Source organism: Equus asinus, chromosome 11 (genome assembly GCF_041296235.1).
Source record: "Equus asinus isolate D_3611 breed Donkey chromosome 11, EquAss-T2T_v2, whole genome shotgun sequence".
Classification (NCBI taxonomy): domain Eukaryota; kingdom Metazoa; phylum Chordata; class Mammalia; order Perissodactyla; family Equidae; genus Equus; species Equus asinus.
This window is the reverse complement of record NC_091800.1, coordinates 25,829,421-25,850,407: the sequence shown is the minus strand read 5'-3', so window position 1 is coordinate 25,850,407 and position 20,987 is coordinate 25,829,421. Positions and strand designations below refer to the sequence as shown.

General features: G+C 38.6%; 1 protein-coding gene across 4 annotated transcripts in view; it reads left to right on the top strand.

The window, feature by feature from the left end:
• CDADC1 (cytidine and dCMP deaminase domain containing 1) overlaps positions 1–20,337 on the top strand; it is a 52,857-nt gene extending 32,520 nt beyond the window's left edge. The window contains exons 9-11 of one of the 4 annotated variants that reach the window (XR_011506906.1): positions 1,906–1,987; positions 3,937–3,997; positions 14,966–15,992. Coding sequence is in view for 3 of the 4 variants with exons in the window: in XM_014838934.3 (XP_014694420.1) it covers positions 3,937–3,997; positions 14,966–15,039 (135 nt within the window). In the remaining variant the exon portion in view is untranslated. Of the gene's footprint in view, positions 1–1,905; positions 1,988–3,936; positions 3,998–14,926 lie in introns of all 4 variants that reach the window. The other 3 variants (XM_014838934.3, XM_070520648.1, XM_014838935.3) reach the window with 3 other exon arrangements.
• The last annotated feature ends 650 nt before the right edge of the window (positions 20,338–20,987 follow it).

The window sequence follows — 20,987 nt, the reverse complement described above, 5'->3', positions numbered from 1 at the left end:
ATTGTGGGTTCTTCTAGTTGTGGTATGTGGGACGCTGCCTCAGCGTGGTTTGATGAGCAGTGCCATGTCCGCGCCCAGGGTTTGAACCAACGAAACACTGGGCCGCCTGCAGCGGAGCGCACGAACTTAACCACTCGGCCACGGGGCCAGCCCCTTACTATTTAGGTTTTTAAAAACCTTTTTCTTTTTAGAAACAATCTCAAGCGTACAGGAAAGTTACAAAAACGCTACAAAGAACTTTTCTTTTTCAGAAACATTTGAGAGTAAGTTGTTGACATGATACCAGATCTCTCTGGTGTAATAAATACTTTATTGTGTACTTCCTCCAACGGTATGTTCTCCTACATAAGCACGATACAACCACCAAACTTGGGAAATTATCATTGATACGTTACTGCCTTTAATCCGCAGCTGCCACTCAAGGTTCACCAGCTGTCCCAACAATGTTCTCTGTAGCCAAAGGATCCTATCCAGAATCATATGTTGCTTTTTAATGATAATCCTGACATTTAATGTAACATTTGTGTACTGGAATTTGCAGTGGGTACAAAAGGCATATAACACAACTGTTTATAAATTTCAGCTTTACATTCCTGTTTCAGTCCAGGGTGCCTGGAACATATAAGACACCTAATAGATATTTATTCAAAAATATGTGTATATTTAAAATATTAAAACTATAACAACATACTATCTAGTTTCTATGTGTGTTTGAAGTATCATAAACTTTTACCCTTTTTATTTTTGTCATGTATTTTTGGTTTTTTATTTCCCATTTTATTTAAAGCTTATCACAGTTTTAAGGGGCGGGGCACTGAAAGAAGTAAGGGGCTGGCCCCGTGGCCGAGTGGTTAAGTTCGTGCGCTCCGCTGCAGGCGGCCCAGTGTTTCGTTGGTTCAAACCCTGGGCGCGGACATGGCACTGCTCATCAAACCACGCTGAGGCAGCGTCCCACATACCACAACTAGAATAATAATTTAAACTACCTGTAAAACTAAACAAAAGCTTCCATCCAGCTAATCAAAGAGAAATCTCCAGTCCTGTTTTTGTTTTCTGTCTCTTCATTCCTCCTGAAGAGCGGGAAGAAACAGATTTTTCAGATTCTCTTTGCAAGATTAAGGGACCTAGCTCTTTAGGACTGTGAGTGATAGCTTAAGTAAATTCTGAAGTGTCTTGCTCACTGGTGGATTTTTGGTAGCTGTTCACTTATTAAGAGAATGAGGAGATCATAAGAATATAAGATAGGGCAAGGGAAGCAGAAGGAGACAGGAGGACAAGGGGAGTGAAGGCCCCTCCAGCAGAGATGGGATACAGAAACACCTGTCGGGCCAAGACCCACCCAGGTACACGTGGTTTTTCCCTGTACTCCTTCCGATGAAGTTTAGCTCTCCACCCTCCCCTCCTGTCCCTCTCTGGCTTGGCTTGAAATATTATGTAATAATTTAAACTACCTAGTTAGCTAAACACCTAGGTTTTTTCTTTTTAATTATTTTATTGAGGTCACGTTGGTTTATAACAATGTGTAAATTTCAGATGGACATTGTATTTCAGCTTCTGTATAGCTTGCATTGTGTTCACCACCAAAAGTCTAGTTTCCACCCATCACCATACATATGTGCCCCTTTTCCCCTTTTGCCTTCCCTCCACCCCTTCCCCTCTGATAATCACCAATCTTTTTTCCTTATCTTTGTGTTTGTTTATCTTCCACATACGAGTGAAATCATATAGTATTTGTCTTTGTCTGACTTATTTCGCTTAACCTAAAACCCTCAAGGTCCATCCATGTTGTCACAAATGGCAAGATTTTGTCTTTTTTATGGCTGAGTAGTATTCCATTGTGTGTGTGTGTGTGTGTGTGTGTGTGTGTATACACACACCGCATCTTCTCTATTTATTCATCTGTAGAAGGGCACTTGGGTTGCTTCCACATCTTGGTTATTGTGAATAATGCTGTGATGAACACAGGAGTACATAAACACCTAGTTTTGTAAGTACCAGTAACTAATATGAACTAGTATTTGTTTTACATTTGAATTTCAATAGTGATTATACTTACTTTTAGACTGTCAAAAGTAATATCAATAAGTAGTATATAATAATATATATAATATGATATATCAATAAATAGTAGTGTCAATAAACTTGATGTTTGTTTTTAAGATTAAAGCAAATTGAAATTAATTTTGTTTGAAAGCTTTTTGCTTTTCTCTTTGAAATATTACCACAGACCTTGAGATAAGTGGTCTTGTTCTGTGGGGTTGTTGCAAATTAGGCTAGGAGTGGGCAACAGTATTTCCAAGAATAGATTTTGCCAGTGTAAATCCATGTCCATTTACTCAAAAACTCTCATTTTTTGTATTTAATACATGTGAATTTTTCTCTATTAGGTCGTATTACTTTTTTTATCGCAATTACAAAAGTAATACATGCTCATTGTAAAGAACTAGGAAAATTTTTTTTTTTTTTTTTTTTAAAGATTTTATTTTTTCCTTTTTCTCCCCAAAGCCCCCCGGTACATAGTTGTGTATTCTTCGTTGTGGGTTCCTCTAGTTGTAGCATGTGGGACGCTGCCTCAGCGTGGTCTGACGAGCAGTGCCATGTCCGCGCCCAGGATTCGAACCTACGAAACACTGGGCCGCCTGCAGCAGAGCGCGCGAACTTAACCACTCGGCCATGGGACCAGCCCCCAGAACTAGGAAAATTTTTAAAAAACAGATATCCCACAACTCATAGATACCACTGTTAACATATTGCTGTGTTTTCTGTGTCATTGAAAATTCTTTAAAAATAATTTTTAATAATTGCACAATATTCCAACCTATAGATAGAAATTATTTAATCATTCCCCTCTTATTGGACACCTAGATTGCTTCTAAGTTTTTACAGTTAGAAATAGTCTTTTTATGAATATCCCTAAATGTAAATTCAGGATTATTGGTTTTTGCTTTAACCAAATTAATAGAATTTAGTACTTTGACATGTTTTGAAACATCTCTGTAAGTCCTTTTTTTCCCCTTGTGCTAACCCTAACCATCCCATTTCTATAGATGACAGCCAGTTCTAGACGTCTTCCCTTTCCAAGGACTTTTTTACACGTGGTAAAATGTTTGTCTTGTATTTTACCCCCCACAAAAGCCCCATGATCTCACTAGTTTATCTGATGCACTAACTGACACTGATGGCAGAGGCTCCCAGGTCCTGCACAATCAATCGTGTCTTTCTGGAGATAGTGTCCCAGTCAGGCCTTTGTGGCTGAGTCATTAGGGATTCTAATGACAGGGATTTCTACGCAAGTAAGAAAGGAAGGGCTGTGCTGTGAGATCCTAATTACACTCAGTTTTTCTTGTCTGCTGCTCCAGGCTTCTCTGTAATAATCTGAGAATATTGAGTCTTCCTTATTTATTTCTGAATGGTCGAGATGGAAAACTATAATCAGAGGAGATGTGATATGATGTGATAAGATAAGATATGATATATAGTATGATATATAAGTAACAGTATATATTGTATAGCTATATTAAAAGGCAAGATAATCTTGATCATATTTTCCTTCTTTAATATAAGATTCTGTAGGACCTAGAGATAGAATATGATGTCGTGGAAATTCTATAGTATTGGACATGGGCAAACCCAGGTTCTAATTCTATTGCTGCCTTTAGTTACTGTGTAACCTTGGGCAATTCACTATACTTCTCTAGTCTTCTACTTCCTTACCTGTAAAATGAAGGTAAAGGATCTTTAGAGTTCCTTCCTTCTCTAAGAATATTGAATCTGATACCAGAAGTCACATCATTCAAGGTTGTTATTAGGGCCTCGTTGGTATGGACATGTTAACTCTTTTTTCAAGCTGTTCTGATATTTGAAAGTAGGGTGCTGAAATGCTGTTTATTAAATCCTTCTTAAACACATAAATAAAACATTTGTGCCCTTTTGCAGTGGCAGCTGAATCCATCAGGAACTTGTGTTCTTGAACAAAATGAGCCTGAAAGCAGAGAGAGTAAGTATTTACTAGTCCTTTATTGAGGTTCGCTTTGTCCCTAAGAAGGAGCACATAGTGCATTTCACTGTCGGGTGCTGGAAGTTGTTGTGGTCGTAGATGGAGCGTATGCTTTCTGCAGGTTAGATTTTTACTCTTCAATTCGTTCACAAACATTTGTGTGTCTACTGTATGCTAGGTGTGATAGAAAGTGCTGGTTAATAATTAGCCCTATAGAATCTGTAGTTTAGTGCAAATAATTGTGTACAAATTGAATTTATAAAACAAATTTATGGGAAACAGTAAACAACGATGTTCTTCTATACCAAAGCGAAGCTTCTTGGCCGTTTAGAAAGGAAAAATGTCTATAATTAATACAAATGGATCTAGAGCCAAATTATGAGGATATGTACTTATCATATATTCTTATTAAAGTCAAATTTGCTCAGGTTGGTCAGAGAATGGAAATGTTCTGCTTATTTGAATAATCTAATTAACTGTCATCACAGCTACCATAAATGAATTACTAGTCTTCAAGCTTTATTAGTTGCATATTAACACAGATATTTTAAATGTAATATAATCTTTGGGAGATCTTGCAATTCCTTAGGCACATAATTTTGAATATTATTTATTGCTGTATGATATTAATTAAAATATTAGCTATGTTATCTTTCTGTTTGGATTCTGGGCAAGTGGAAGTTTAGTATAATAAGTAAACATCTTTATAATAGCAATGCTTGAATTACCCTGAAAAATCAGAAAATATAAAAGTCTTTATGAAAATAATTTCTATGCAAGTAGCTTGATTTTCTGTGTTCTGAATTAGCTTTATTTTATTCAAGTGGTAAATTTTTTATTTTCAATCTGGAAAAAAATACATATCCACTCCATCTTTTTTCTTAAAAATTTATCACGAGAAAAGTGAAGGGAAAAAAGGAAAGAAAAAAATATATATGAGTCTGATTAAAGAATGTGTGTTCAATAACACTGTTTGAAGGAGTCAATTAATAATTCGCTGTTGTTAGGGAAGGGACATAAAAAGCACTAACCATAAAAAGATGAATTAATTTATCTATGTTAAAATTAAGAATATCTGTTCATCAAAAGATACGATTAACAAAGTACAAAGACAAGCCATGGAATAGGAGATATTTGCCACTTACAGTCAGCAGAGGGCTTGTATCCAGGATTTGTTCTGATCACTACGGAAACGGAAGGTGTGCTGTGGCTAGAAGGCCTGAGATTGGAAGGGTTGCAGTTGGGAGGGGCTGAGGAAGGCTTCTGCTTGGCTGGCAGTGTTTTATTTATTGACCTGGGTGATGATTAAACGTATACTCGCTTTGTGACTGTTCATTGAACTGCAAGTTTATGTTTTGTATGTATTTCTGAACAAGTGTTTTCTATCAATAAATAATATCCCTATCTCTTTTTCAATTTTATAACAGCTTTATTGAGATGGAATTCATATATCACAAATTTGCCCTTTCAGAGTGTAGAATTTACTGGTTTTTAGTATAGTCACAGAGTTGGGCAACCATCACCACAATCTAATTTCAGAACATTTCCATCATCTCAAAAAGAAACCTCTTACCCATTTGCAGTCATCCCCATCTTCTCCTACCCCCAGCCTCATGCAACCACTAATCTACTTTGTATTCTGGTCATTTCATATAAATGAAATCATATAGTATGTAATTCCTTTCCAATTTTGGATTCAGCCGAGAAACAGACACAGGAATCAGACAGATGAAGGTTAAAATACCAGCTTTATAGCTAGACTGGCGCTTGACCTTTGACCAAATCAGGCTTTACAGTATTTGTCCTTCCTTACCTCTCCTAACTACCCCGCTCCACCCCAACCAATCTAGACCTTGAAAAGGATGCTCAAGGGAGAGTCTGTCCAGCTCTGAGGGGACATGATACACAAAAATCCATTCCATATGAATTAAAGACTTAAGTGGAAAGGTAATTTTGGGGCATTTTTTTTATTAAGATTTTATTTTTTTTAGAGCAGTTTTAGGTTCACAGAAAAATTGCGGGAAACAGAGAGGTCTCATGTACCCTCTGCTCCCACATGTCCCTCTCCTCCCCCATTATCAACATTCCTCACTGGAGTGGTACATTTGTTACAACTGAAGAACCTACATGGACACGTCATAATCACCCAAAGTCCATAGTTTATATTCCAGTTCACTTCTGATGTTGTACTTTTTATGGCTTTGGACAACTATATAATGTCATGTATCCGTCATTATGGTATCATAGAGTATTTTCACTGCCCTAAAAATCCTCTGTGCTCCACCTATTCATTTCTCTCCTTTCCCCAACCCCTGGCGACCACTGATTTTTGTTTTTAACCATAGTTTTGCCTTTTCCAGATGTCACATGGTTGGAATCATACAGTATATAGCCTTTTCAGATTGGCTATTTTCTCTTAGTAATATGCAGTTAAGGTTCCTCCATGTCTTTTCATGGCTCCATAGCTCATTTCTTTTTAGCACTGATTCCATTGTCTGGTTGCACCACAGTTTATTTATCCATTCACCTGTTGAAGGACATCTTGGTTGCTTCCAAGTTATGGCAATTATGAATGAAGCTGCTATAAACATCTGTGTGCAGATTTTTGTGTGGATATAAGTTTTCAGCTCCTTTGGGTAAATGCCAAAGAATGCGATTGCTGGATCATATGTTAAGAGTGTATTTAGTTTTGTAAGAAACCATCAAACTGTCTTCCACAGTGACCATCCCCACCAGCAATGATGAGAGTTTCTGTTGTTCCACATCCTTGTCAGCATTTGGTGTTGTCAGTGTTCTGGATTTTGACCATTCTAATAGACATGTAGTGGTATCCTATTCCTGTTTTAATTTGCATTTCCCTGATGACATATGATGTGGAGCATCCTTTCATATGCTTATTTGCCATCTGTATATCTTCTTTGGTGAGGTGTCTGTGAAAGTCTGTGGCCCATTTTTTAATGGGGTTGTTTGTTTCCTTATTGTTGAGTTTTAAGAGTTCTTTGTATCTTTTGGATAACAGTCCTTTATCAGATGTGTCTTTTGCAAATATTTTCTCTCAGTCTTTGGCTTACCTCCCTATTCTCTTGACTTTGTCTTTTACAGAGCAGAAGTTTTTAATTTTAATGAAGTCCGGTTTATCAATTCTTTCTTTCATAGATTCTGTCTTCAGTATTGTATCTAAGAAGTCATCGCCACACCCACAGACATCTAGGTTTTCTCCTATGATATCTTCTAGGAGTTTTATAGTTTTGCATTTTACATTTAAGTATGTGATCCATTTTGAGTTAACTTTCATAAAAAGTGTAACGTCTGTGTTTGGATTCATTTTTTGGCATATGAATGTCCAGGTGTTCTTGCACCATTTGTTGAAAAGACTATCTTTGCTTCATTGTGTTGCTTTTGCTCCTTTATCAAAGATCAGTTGACTGTTTTTGTGAGGTTCTATTTCTGGGCACTGTGTTCTAGTCCATCGATCTATTTGTCTATTCTTTTGCCAGTATTACACTATCTTCATTACTGTAGCTTTATAGTAGGTCTTGAAGTTGGGTATCAGTCCTCCAACTTTGCTCTTCTCCTTCAATATTGTGTTGGCTATTCTGGGTATTTTGCCTTTCCATATATACTTTAGAATAATTTTGTCAATATCTACAAAAACTTACTGTGATTTTGATTGGGATTGCATTGAATCTGTAAATTAAGTTGGGAAGAACTGATATCTTGACAATATTAAATCTTTCCATCTATAAACATGGAATATCTCTCCATTCATTTATTTCTTTGACTTTGTTCATCCGAGTTTTAGCATTTTCCTCATATAGATCTTATACATATTTTGTTAGATTTATAACCAAGTATTTAATTTTTTTGGATACTGATGTAAATGGTATTAGGTTTTTAATTCCAAATTCCACTTGTCCATAGCTGGTATATGGGAAAAAGATTGACTTTTGTATATTAACCTTGTATCCTGTAACCTGGATGTAATCACTTATTAGTTCCAGGAGGTTTTTTGTTGATTCTTCTGGATTTTCTACATAGATTGTCATATCATCTGCGAACAAAGACCGTTTTATTTTTGCCTTCCCAATCTGTATACCTTTTATTGCGTTTTCTTGTCTTATTGCATTAGCTAGAACTTCCAGTACATTATTAAGAAGGAGTGGTGAGAGGGAGCATCCTTGCCTTGTACCTGATCTTAATGGGAAAGCTTTCAGTGCCTCACCAATATTTATGATGTTAGCTGTAAGGTTTTTTGTAGATACTCTTTATCAAACTGAGGAAGTTCCCCTCTGTTCCTAGCTCACCACGAGTTTTTGTCATGAATGGATGTTGGATTCTGTCAAATACTTTTTCTTCATCTGTTGATGTGATCCTGTGATTTTTCTTTTTTAGCCTGTTGATGTGATAGATTACATTAATTGATTTCCAAATATTGAAACAGCCTTGCATACCTAGGACAAATCCCACTTGGTCATGGTGTATAGTTCTTTTGATATATTCTTGGATTTGATTTGCTAATATTTTGTTGAGGATTTTTGCCTTGATGTTCACGAGAGATATTGTTCTGTAGTTTTCTTTTGTTGTAATGTCCTTGTTGGGTTTTGGTATTAGGGTAATGCTGGCTTCATAGAATGAGTTAGGAAGTATTCCCTCTGCTTCTATGCTCTGAAAGAGATTGTAGAGAAATCATATCATTTCTTCTTTAAATGTTTGGTAGAATTCACCAGTTAACCCATCTGGGCTTAGTGCTTTCTGTTTGGGAAGGTTATTAATTATGGATTCAATTTCTTTAATAGATATAGGCCTATTCAGATTGTCTGTTTCTTCTTGTGTAGGTTTTGACAAATTATATCTTTCAAGGAATTGGTCCATTTCATCTAGGTTATCAAATGTGTGGGCACAGAGTTGTTCATGGTATTCCTTTATTATTCTTTTAATGTCCATAGGATCTGTAGTGATGTCCCCTCTTTCATTTCTGATATTAGTAATTTGTGTCCTCTCTCTTTTGTTCTTGGTTAACCTGGCTAGAGGCTTATTAATTTTATTAATCTTCACAAAGAACCAGCTTTTGGTTTCATTGATTTTCTTTATTGATTTCCTGTTTTCAATTTCATTGATTTCTGTTCTAATTCTTACCATTTCTTTTCTTCTGCTTATTTTGGATTTAATTTGCTCTTATTTTTCTAGTTTCCTAAGGCAGAAACTTAGATTATTGATTTTAGATCCTTCTTCTTTTCTAATGTATACATTCAGTACTATAAATTTCCCTCTCAGTGTTTCTTTCACTTCATTCCACAAATTTTAATAAGTTGTGTTTTCATTTTCATTTAGTTCAAAATATTTAAAAGTTTATCCTGAGAGTTCTTCTTTGAGGAAGATTAGCCCTGACCTAACATCTGCTGCCAATCCTCTTTTTTTTTTTTTTTTTTTTTTTTGCTGAGGAAGACTGACCCTGAGCTAACATCCATTCCCATCTTCCTCTACTTTATATATGGGACACCTACAACAGCATGGCTTGCCAAGTGGTGCCATGTCTGGACCTGGGATCTGAACCAGTGAACCCCGGGCCGCCGAGAAGTGGAACATGCGAACTTAACCGCTGCACCACTGGGCCAGTCCCGAGATTTCTTCTTTGACTCATGTGTTATTTAGAAGTGTTTTGTTTGATGTCTGTGAATGTTGGGATATTCCAGTTATCTTTCTGTTATTGATTTATAGTTGAATTATGTTGTGATCTGAGAGCAGACATTGTATTATTTCTGTTCTTTTAAATTTATTAAGATGTGTTTAATGGCCCAGAATGTGATCTATCTTGGTGAATGTTCCATGTGAGGTTGAGAAGAATGTGTATTCTGCTGTTATTGGATGAAGTAGTTTATGGATGTCAGTTATTTCCAGTTGATTGATGGTGCTGTTGAGTTCAACTATGATTCTACTGATTTTCTGCCTGCTGGATCTATCCATTTCTAATAGAGGGATGTTGAGGTCTCCAACTATAATAGTGGATTCATCTGTTTGCCTTTACAGTTCTATTAGTTTGTGTCTCATGTACTTTGATACTGTTTTTAGGCAGATAATCATTAACAATTATTATATCTTCTTGGAGAATTGACTCCTTTATTATTCTGTACTGCCCTTTTTTATCCCTGATATTAATTATCCCTGAAATTAATATAGCTACTCCTGGTTTCTTTGACTAGTGTTACCATGGCATATTTTTATCCTTCCATTTACTTTTAATCTATCTATCTATCTATATATATCTTTATATTTAAAGTGGGTTTTTTGTAGACAACACATAATTAGTCTTACTTTTTATCCACTCTAACAATCTCTATCTTTTTATTGGTGCATTTGGACCATTGATGTTCAAAGTGGTTATTGATATAGTTGGATTAATATCTACCATTTTCATGACTGTTTGCTATTTGTTGTCCTTGTTCTTTGTTCCTATTTTTGTCTTGCGTTTTTTTCTGCCTTTTTTGGTTTTAATTGAGCATTTTATATGATTCTGTTTTTTTTCTTTCTTAGCATATTGGTTATACTTCTTTTTTTGCTTTTTTAGAGTAAAAGAAAGGGTGTGCAATATACATTACAATTAATCCAAGTCAACTTTTCAATATCACTATACCACTTCAAGGGTAGTATGAGTACCTTGTAATAACAAAATAATGCTAATTCCTCCCCCCCCCAGCCCTTCTATCATTGTTGTCATTCATTTCACTTATATATCAGCATGCATAAGCACATAAATGTATATACAAACATACATCATTGAATACATTGTTGGTATTATTAATTTGAACAAACTGTTATCTGTTAAGTCAACTAAGAATAAGAAAAATAAAGTTTTTATTTGACTTTCACTTATTCCTTCTTCAGTGCTCTTCTCTACGTTATGTAGATCCAAGTTTCTGACCTATATTCTTTTCCTTCTCTCTGACGAACTTCTTTTAACATTTCTTGAAGGCAGGTCTATTGGCAATACATACCCTCGATTTTTGGTTTTCTGAGAAAGTCTTTATTTCTCCTTCTCTTTTGAAGCATAATTTCACAGGGTACAGAATTCTAGGTTGGTGGGTTTTTTCTCTCAGTAAGTTTCACTCCACTCTCTTTTTGCTTGTGTGGTTTCTGAGAATTCAGGTGTAATTCTTATCTTTGTTCATCTGTAAGTAAGGTGTTTTTTTCCTCTGGCTTCTTAACGGATTTTTTTTTCATCTTTGATTTTCTCTAGTTTGAAAATGATACACCTAGGTGTGGTTCTTTTGGCATTTATTCTGCTTGCTGTTCTCTGAGCTTCCTGGATCTGTGGTTTGGTGTCTGACATTAATTTCTTCTGTTTCTCTCTTTCTTTCTTTCTTTCTTCTTCTTCTGGTATTCTCATTGTGCATATGTTACACCTTTTGTAGCTGGATATTCTCTGCTGTTTTCTTCAGTCTTTGTTTTCTTTGCTTTTCAGCTTTCTAGGATTCTATTGATCTATTCTCTAGCTCAGAGACTCTTTCCTCAGCTGTGTCCAGTCTGCTAATAAGCCCGTCAAAGCCATTGTTCATTTCTGTTACAGTGTTTGTTATCTCTGGCATTTCTTTTTGTTTCTTCCTTAGGATTTCCATCTCTGCTTACATTGCCTATCTATTCATGCATGCTGTCTACTATGTTCATTAGAGCTCTTAGCATATTAATCATAGGTATTTTAAATTCCCAGTCTGATAATTCCAATATCCCTACCATGTCTGGTTCTGATGCTTGCTCTGTCTCTTCAAATTGTGTTTTTTGCCTTTTGGTATGCCTTGTAATTTTTTTCTTGATAGCCAGACGTGGTGTTCTAGGTAAAAGGAACTGCTGTAAATAAGCCTTAGTAATGTGTAGTGAGGTGTGGGAGGAGAGTTAGCATTCTATGGTTCTTTGATTAGGTCTCAGTTTTTTAGTGAGCTTGTGCCTCCGGGCTGTGAACTTCACAAGTGTCTCTCCATTTTCTTCTCCCCTCTTAAGTGGGACAAGATGAGTAGAGTGGGCTAGAGTTGGGTATTTCCCTTCCCCCAGGTCAGTTAAACTCAGATAAAACTATAGCAGAATAGATCTGGGTTAACTAGTTTCCCCTGAGGATAGGCCTTGTTAAAAAGAGCAAAGGACTCTAGCATATTTCAGAATGGTTCCTCCGCCCCCCAGAAGTGTGAGGGGATTTTTCTCCAGTATTTACTGTGAAGACCTGGTCAAGCTCCTGGCAGTACCTCTTACAGTATTGTGGGGACCCCCCCATGACTGGGTCCACACTGACCCTCCAGCAATTCATCAGTCATGGTTCAGGTTTCCCTACCCCAGCCCTCGTTCTCAGGGTGGTTTCTACTCATGAGTCTGCTCCGCTGAGCCGCGACTCCCTGTATTCGCCTGTCTGCCTCTCCAGTTGTGGGGGCTGGGCTTTACCTCTGTCCTTCCCTCTCTTGCAGATCCAAGAAGAGTTGTCGATTTTCAGTCTGAACAGCTTTTTCTTGTTGTTAGGACTGTGTGGCAACTTCCGAGCTCCTTGTATGTGGAAATAGAAACCAGAAGTTCAGTGACTTTTTTTTAAGTTTTGGAAGAAAATATTCAATATTTTTATGACCTAGAGTAGAAAGGAAACCTTACACAGGATGCAAATAATGCTGACCGTAAAAGAAAAGATTGAAAAATTAGAATACATTAGAAATAAGGACTTTTCTTTTCCAAAAGACATAATAAAGTGAAAGACCAGCTATCCATTGGAAGAATATAATTTTCTACACATGACAATGAATTGGTTTCCAGAATATAAAAAGAAGTCCTACAGATTGATAAGGAAAAAAAATTTACTAGAGAAGGATTAAAAGATAGTTATAGATATTTCACAACAGAAGAAACACAAATGTATAATAAACACATGAAAAAATGCTCAGCCTCATTAGTAGTCAGGGAAATGTAAATTAAGATCACATTGAAGCAATGTTTTACACCATTAGAGATGCAGAATTAAAGTTTGCCAGCACCAAGTGCTAGTGAGGATGTGGATCATTAGGAATTTCTTTTTTTTCCCAAAGACTGGCACCTGAGCTAACATCTGTTGCCAGTCTTCTTTTTCTTCTTCTTCTTCTCCCCAAAGCCCCCCAGTACATAGTTGTATATTCTAATTGTGGGTCCTTCTAGTTGTGGCATGTGGGACACTGCCTCAGCATGGCCTGATGAGCAGTGCTGTGTCTGTGCCCAGGATCTGAACCAGCGAAACCCTGGGCTCCCAAAGTGGAAGGTGGGAACTTAACCACTCAGCCATAGGGCTGGCCCAGGAATTTTTATATATTGCTGATTGTACTTAAAATTTATACAACCACTCTGGAAAACAATTTAATATCTTTGGAAAGCTGAACATGCATGTACTCCATGACACAGCAATTTGACTTCTAAGTATATGCCCTAGAAAAACTCTTGCATCTTGTATAAAAGACAGAGAGGAGCCAGCCCGTAGCTGAGTGGTTAAGTTTGCATGCTCTGCTTTGGCAGCCCAGGGTTTCATCAGTTCAGATCCTGGGCATGGACCCAGCACCGCTCATCAGGCCATGCTGAGGTGGTGTCCCACATGGTACAACTAGAAGGACCCGCAGCTAGAATATACAACTATGTACTGGGGAGGCTTTGGGGAGAAGAAGCAAAAAAAAAAAAAAGATTGGTACCAGATGTTAGCTCAGGGCCGATCTTTAAAAAAAATGAGAGACAAATAATTCATTGCAGCATGTTCTTAAAAACAAAAGCTAGAAATAACGGAAATGTTTATCTCTGGAGATGAGGTAAAAATATTATGGTGTATTCTCACAGAGGAATATCATATAGCCATGAAAAATAAATGAACTACATCTACATTCTTAAACATGGGTGGATCTTAGAAGTATAATGTTGAATGAAAAAGTCAAATTGCAGAAGACTAAATACATTATGATACAATTTCTATATAAAGTTCAACAAGAAGCCGAATAGTGTATTGTTTAGTTTTATGGTAAAATTATTTCTAAGAAGTAATGGAATGATAAACACAAAATTCAGGAGAGTGGTTACCTCTAAAAGAGGGTAAAAGAGGGAGGGGATAAGCTTCGAGAGTACGCAGGAAGTGAAAATGTTCTAGTTTTTGGGTTGGGTCGTAGGTTCTTGAGTGTTCATTTTATTATTAGACTTTAAAACTCCCATCTGTATTACATGTATTTTTTTTTTAATGTTTCAAATATCACATAATAATATCAGAGAGAGAGGCTTTCCAGATCTGCCTCCAGAAGGCAAGGCTGCGCCCTGATCCAGGTCCCTCTGACTAGGAAGACAGAGCACAGCGGAACACACGGGCTTGGAGGGCAGCAGGGCCCTGGAAGGGCGGGAAGCAGAGGGCCAGGAGGAGCCTTTTGGGGGTGATGGATTGCTCATCATCTTGACTCTAGTGATAGTTTCTCAGAGTGTGCTTGGGTCAAAACTCATCAAATTGTACACTTTAAACATGCACAGTTTATTGTACCAGTAAAGCTACTAAAATCAAAAGACGGGAAGAGGTTGGAGCCGAGCCCTTCTCCCGCCTGACCGATGGGACAAGTCTGTCTTCCTCCCAGGGAGGAGTGTGGGGGTGGCGGACCGCTTCCTCCTGCCCCGCAGACATTCCCTCCTCTCCTTGGAGGATGAGGAGGTGCGTTTTGCTTCTTCCAGCCTAATCACAGTAATGACTTTTCCCCAAAAATGTTGTGTGAATTGTTGGCTATACACTGTTGAGTGAATCCACTTTTTAAAAGGTCAGATACGATATTACCTGAGTGAATCATCTAGAATCTACTCTCCAACAGTTGAGAATCTTAAGATAAAGTAAAATGGATGTTCCTTTTCAATAACTAAAGCATTATTTTGACCTTACAACGCATATGACTTTAACAAATGCCCGCGGTTTTGAAGGGAAGTTTTCCTGACGTTGAGCTCTTCTTGGACGCTTAGACGGTGTGTTGAGACCTGAGGCCCCGGATGAAGAGCAGCACCAGAACAAGAAGCTGCGTCTCGGAAAACACTGAGAAGTCCCGTCTACACCGGAGTGAAGGCCTCGAGACTTTTTGTTGTACTTTTTAAATTCAGCCTTGTTAACTCAGCAAATAAGGATGGATTTTGTGAAGAATTGAAAAATTTTTTAAGGATGCTAATTTATTACTAGCATATGAGTGATGTTAATAAGAATATTTTTATTTTAGATTTATTTTTATGTTTTCCAGATGATAGTGCTATGTTCTTTTATTACACTAAATGGGGTTGCAATAGTGTAATGAGACCAGTTTAGTTGCCCATGGGAACTGATTTCTCCTTGTCTTAGCCTTATATTAGCCAGTGTGAAAGAGACTGGGTCACTGGAAGTCACATCTCAGCAGCGAATTGCACGCTTTTTAAGTAGTGATTCCTTTGGGTTATGAAGGTGATAATTCGTAAGCTGCTCCAGGGAAATAAGTGATGACTTCGCCTTCTTAAGTCAGTGTGTGGCTCATCGAAAGTACACATTTATACCCAAAGCTTTTAATAATCAAAATTTACTTCATTAGAATTGAATCCTAAAAATGAAGTTGGTGGCCCTGGTCTCCATTATAAAAGTATATTCCTAACAAAGTTATTAATTTTTCTTAAATCTTTCAATATGTAGAAATCACAATGATTTTGGACTCGGATGTTATATTACTGATTTGGGGTAGTAATAGGAAGAGAATATTATTCTGAGACAATATTACTATTTGATATCACCGACCCTTGAAATCACTAACAATGATTCTCAAATTTGGGTATGATGTTAACAGAGAAGACATATTTTAATCTGGAACATTGAAACTACCTTTACGAATTCCATTCGTAAATGCTGCCCATTTTTCCCTCCATATAATTAACACAGAGTGTCTCATGGCTTTGAATGGAAGGCCTTTTAAAAAGTTTGCAAACCTTAAGAATACTAAAAATCTTGAAAGTAAACATTGGGGTCAATTCAGTTACATTCTAAATTGCGTTTTGTGAGTCCTCTCATTTTTATTTGCTGAGAAACTTGCAGAAGATTAGTCCAAAGATGGAGGTACCTGTTTTCTACTTTCCTGGAGTGAGTGAGGAGTTGCATGGCCCGTGGCTCCCAGGCCTGGGGTGTGACATCCTGAGGAATGGCTTCCCTGACCGTGGAGAAGTGATCAGCTTTGCCTCTGCTCTTGTCCTCTTCCTTTCCATGGCCTCACGAGGCCTCCTGCCAGTTTCTCAGAATTGTACACAGGACAATCCAAATGTTGCCCCGATGCGCCTGCTCGTACAGCAGCCTGCTTAGGTCCCCTGGGAGATCAAAGTCACCATAGCAGGCAGTTGAGAACTGCCAAAGTTGTTTTAACACAAGATGCGGGGTATAGAATAGAGAGGGAGGGGAAGAAAGATACCCTTAGAGACAACTAAGGCTAATTTGAAAACCAGTAGTTACTAATTCCTCAATATTGCTCAACATGAGAATACTGAGGGGCTGGTCCCATGGCTGAGTGGTTAAGTTTGCACACTCCACTTCAGCGGCCCAGGGTTTGGGCGCAGACATGGCACCACTCATCAGGCCACACTGAGGTGGCGCCCACATAGCACAACCAGAGGTACGCACAACTAGAATATACACCTATGTACTGGGGGGCTTTGGGAAGAAGACAAAAAAAAGAAAATACTGAGATTTGCTTACGTCCTCCAATTGCTTTAATATATTGATTATACATGCTTAAGTTCATCTTAGATTTGTTGTTTTTTACTAATATGTCAACTACATCAAATATTTTGTAAATCAATCAACAAATATTTTGTAAGACCCCAAAGCCTGGTATACTGCCAGGTTTATGGATTTATGTCTTGGGCATTGGGGGGGGATATCAGAAGGGAGAAACATACAAATAGGAAAAGCTACAATTAGGAAATAGAAAATTGATATTTCCATAGCACTATTAAAATGGTCATGATAAGGCCATATTTCCTTCTATACAACTGTTCAGATTTCAACCTTTATTGAGAGTTTACTATGTAGTACCAGAAGGAAAGCGCTCTCTCTATATATCTATATATAAATTGTTTAAACTGCTGAATCCAGTGCCTACAACAGTGCCTGGCACATAATAGGCATTCAGTGAATATTTGTTGATTGATCAAATGACTCCTGGACGTTGGCTAGACCCTGGAGATGAGATGTGTAACAAGCACACCCTGATCTCAAGAGCTCACAGTCTCGTGGAAGCTACAAGCATGTAATCAAGTAACAGAGAATGATGCCCAGAGTGGGGTCCCTGGACCAGCAGCATTAGCATCACCTGGGGACTAGTTAGAAATGCACCTTCTTAGGGTCCACCCAGACCTGTTGAGTCAGAATCTCTGGGAGTGGGGCCCAGCAAACTGCATTTTCACAGACCTTCCCGGGGATTCTGGTGGTTGAGAACCACCCTGCAGATGTGAGTATAGGAGCAGTGGTGGCACAAAAGAGGCCAAGCATATGCTCTGCTGAGCGTGGAGAAAGGGCCTAGTAGAAGTGGAGGTGCTTGTGGTGGGTCCTGAACGGGGCACAGGGAGGGGCCGGACAAGCGGTGGGGATGAGATGAACTTCTGAGAGAAAGTAATGGCTTAGATGGACGGTCCCACTGGGAAGTAGGGAAGGGAAGTGAGTGGGGAGGCCCACAGAGAGCTGAGCTGTACCGAGAGCCCCCAGGGCAGCAAAATTGACTAAGTCTAGCAATTCACAGTCAAGAGGCTTCATCCCTTAGCCTGAGAAATCAGAATTTGCACTTAAACAAATATCCAATGTCTTCCTTAATTTCAAAGATTGGGAAGTTAATAGTAAGTTGTAATTTGAAAAGAATAGCTTGCATTTGTTTACTGCCAAGGGACAGTAGAGTATGCTGAGACGAGGTGGGGTGAGCATGGGCCAGTTTCACTCCACACCTGTCACGTCGGGTGCACACAGGTTTGTGTGTACTGTTGTGTTGTATTACTGCTGAAGCCTTTTAGTTTATCCAGCTTTTCTTTGGGTTTTTCTTCCTCCGTTACTTATTGAGTTTGAAAATATACCTTTCTCTCATAAATCTTCCTCATTTTACACATGAACATTCTGCTTTAGGATCTGCCACAACACTCTGCCTTTGACCCACCCTAGAGCAAGCGGCATTGAACACCATTTTTTCAAGTCCTGGTCCTGCCGTTAGCGGCCACTTGGCATCTAGCTGAGGCTGTTACTGTTGCTTGTTAGGATTAAGCATCAGGTTAGTACTTTCATTCAGGTGTAACATTCCTGAAGTCTTTTCATTTTTTTGCTATCATTAAATTATAACGTATTTAAGACATATCAAAAAAGTATAAAGAAATAGTTATGACAAATACTCATGTACCAATATGCAGGATTAACTATATTAACACTCGGAGTCTTGGTCATAAGGAATTCAGTCCTCTTGTGAGATCTAGGTTAGAGCCTGCCTTATGCATCTTTTCTGCGTTTGCTCTCTGGGGCACATCCTCACTTCCTGAAAAAACGTCCATGCTCAGGCAGGACCGGTGTTTCAGAGGCAGCCAGAGAGCCTCTCAGAGCCATTGCCAAGGGAGCTATGATTACGCCTCCTTCTGAGAGACTTTATAACCAGTCTGTTTCATTGACTTCAGTACCTTTTGATGGTCAGATTTCTTCGTTCTCCTTGCCTGTGATACTTTTCCTGGTAGGAAAAGATAACCAGCTGCTCCAACCTGGGTGACCCAGTTCTGGTTAGCAGGGGAGGTGTATTGGCCCAGAGTCTCTGTGGGTTTTCTAACTTCTTTGTAGCTGAGCAGATGGGTCTCCTACCACTTGTACTGCAGCCCGTTGTGCAACACAGTGAAGGAAGTGTCCTAACTCGGGTCGCGGAGGCTTGCTCCACCTCCCAGAGAAGGCGACTCTGAGTTACGGCTCAGGCCACCTCCATGACATGCTGACTCTGGAGCTTAGGCCTCTTGTTTCAGGCCGACATGTAGGTGTATGGTACCATTCGTTCTAGTCCTGAGCACCCACAGGCCACACGCTGTGCGAGACTCTCTGCTCTAAATTGAAACTGTAATTTGCTTTGGACATTTTTTAAAATAAAAGAAATTAAATTTTTACTATCAAATTTCATAAAATTGAATTTTGAGAAGTTTAAATAAATTTGTTCAGTAGCAGACTGCAAAAATAAGCTTTATTTTCCAGAGTTGACAAGTGGACCTTTACCTCCTAGCACAAGGTTAAAGCTATGAGTTATTCCAGATCCTACCTGAAGGATGTGTCAGAAAACTTTACTGATATTCTAGAGTAGCTGTACTAGCCTTGCTAGAGTTTTGTCTTTTGTTTTTATAACACAGGAAAATCAACATGGATGAGGGTTTCCCAAACCTTGGCGATACTGACATTCTGGGCCAGGTGATTCTTTGCTGGGGGCGGTCGTCCTGTGCGCTTTATGACATTTAGCTGCATCCCTGGTCTCCACCTCCTAGATGCCACTAGCAACTCCCCACCCAGTATGACAACCACAGATGTTCCCTAGGGGGCAAAGTCACCCCAGCTGAGAGCCACTGACAGAAACCATCAAGCGACTATCAGTGTTTATTTCCCTACACCGGCCTGAGTGGGTCAGACCGAGGGCCGTTCATCTAGCACCACGGTGACACCTAAGGCTTTTTTCATGGTCAGATACCAAAATCTGCAAATGACAAATTCCACTGTGTCATCGTCAAATGCCTTAAAGAAATGAGGTTTAGGATGGATGAGTCAAAAGCACTCCTCTATTTTAACTTAGAGGGGAAATGCTTATAACCCATAGCTTTCGCTTGGTTTCATTTCTGTTTTTCAGGTTACTGATAGATATGAATCAGCCAGACTATTTTTTAAACACTCTCAACCTGCAGTAATTTTTTCTACCTGTTTCCAAAGGGTAATGGAAGGTCTGAAGAGTTGCCACACTTACCCAGGCTATACAGAAATCAATCAAGAGTTCAAATGTGGGGGCTGGGGCTGGGAGGGGGAGCAGGACGTTGGTCACAGCTGGATGTCATGTAGCGCCAACCTGACTTGCTTCTCTCTGGAGCAGAGAATTGAGTCTATTCTTTTTGCCTCCCAGTGTAGAAAAGTGAAACGCTTGCCTCATGGCCTTAGTTGGCATACACTCACTCAGTTCGTTTCGCAAGGATCAAGCACACTGTTTAGCATGATCAATTTTATCTAATTGGTTGACCAAGTAGGCCTTTAATTTCTTGTATCAGCATTTGACATGAATCTTAGAGTCCTTGATATTTTTAATGCAATTACTGTTGACCATTAAAAATCCAGTGGATCTCTTTAATATTGTGCAGCACTCTTCTAGCATTTAGGCTGATTTATTGAATATCCTGGCCCCAAGTAAAACAAGCCCCATTAATCAGTACCAGTTGAAAGGGAGGCCCATTTAAAATGCAGCACTTGATGCAAGTTTTAATTTAGAAGCTGGCCCGTAAATGTGTTCAATGAGCTGCAATTACATAGATTCGGATTTCAAGGGAACTTATATCTCATCTGTTTAGCGCACTCCTTTTACAAATCTGGAAACGGGAGAGTCGGGAAGGTGGAATGATTTCTTAAATACTGGTTCAGAACGTGGCAAGGGCCCGATCCAGCAGTATCAGGATTTTTTTCATTTTCAGTTTTGTTTTTAATGTAAGTGCACATTTGTCCTATACACATGTTGACAAGTTGTCTGATTTTAACGTGTGTTACAGTGCTAAATTCAAAGATTTCCATTACTTTAAATTTAGTCATTTCCTAGTAAAATTATACCTACGCATTTTAAATGATCAAATAGCTTCGTAAACCTCACTTTGAAGCAGGAGTCTCTCCCAATCCTATATCCCACCCTCCCCACGGGCAACCACGCTTGGCTGTTTCAGCTGATTCCCTTCTATTTATCTCTAAATCACATGCCTGTATTGTCCCTTAATGGTTTTTCACTTTTAGGTG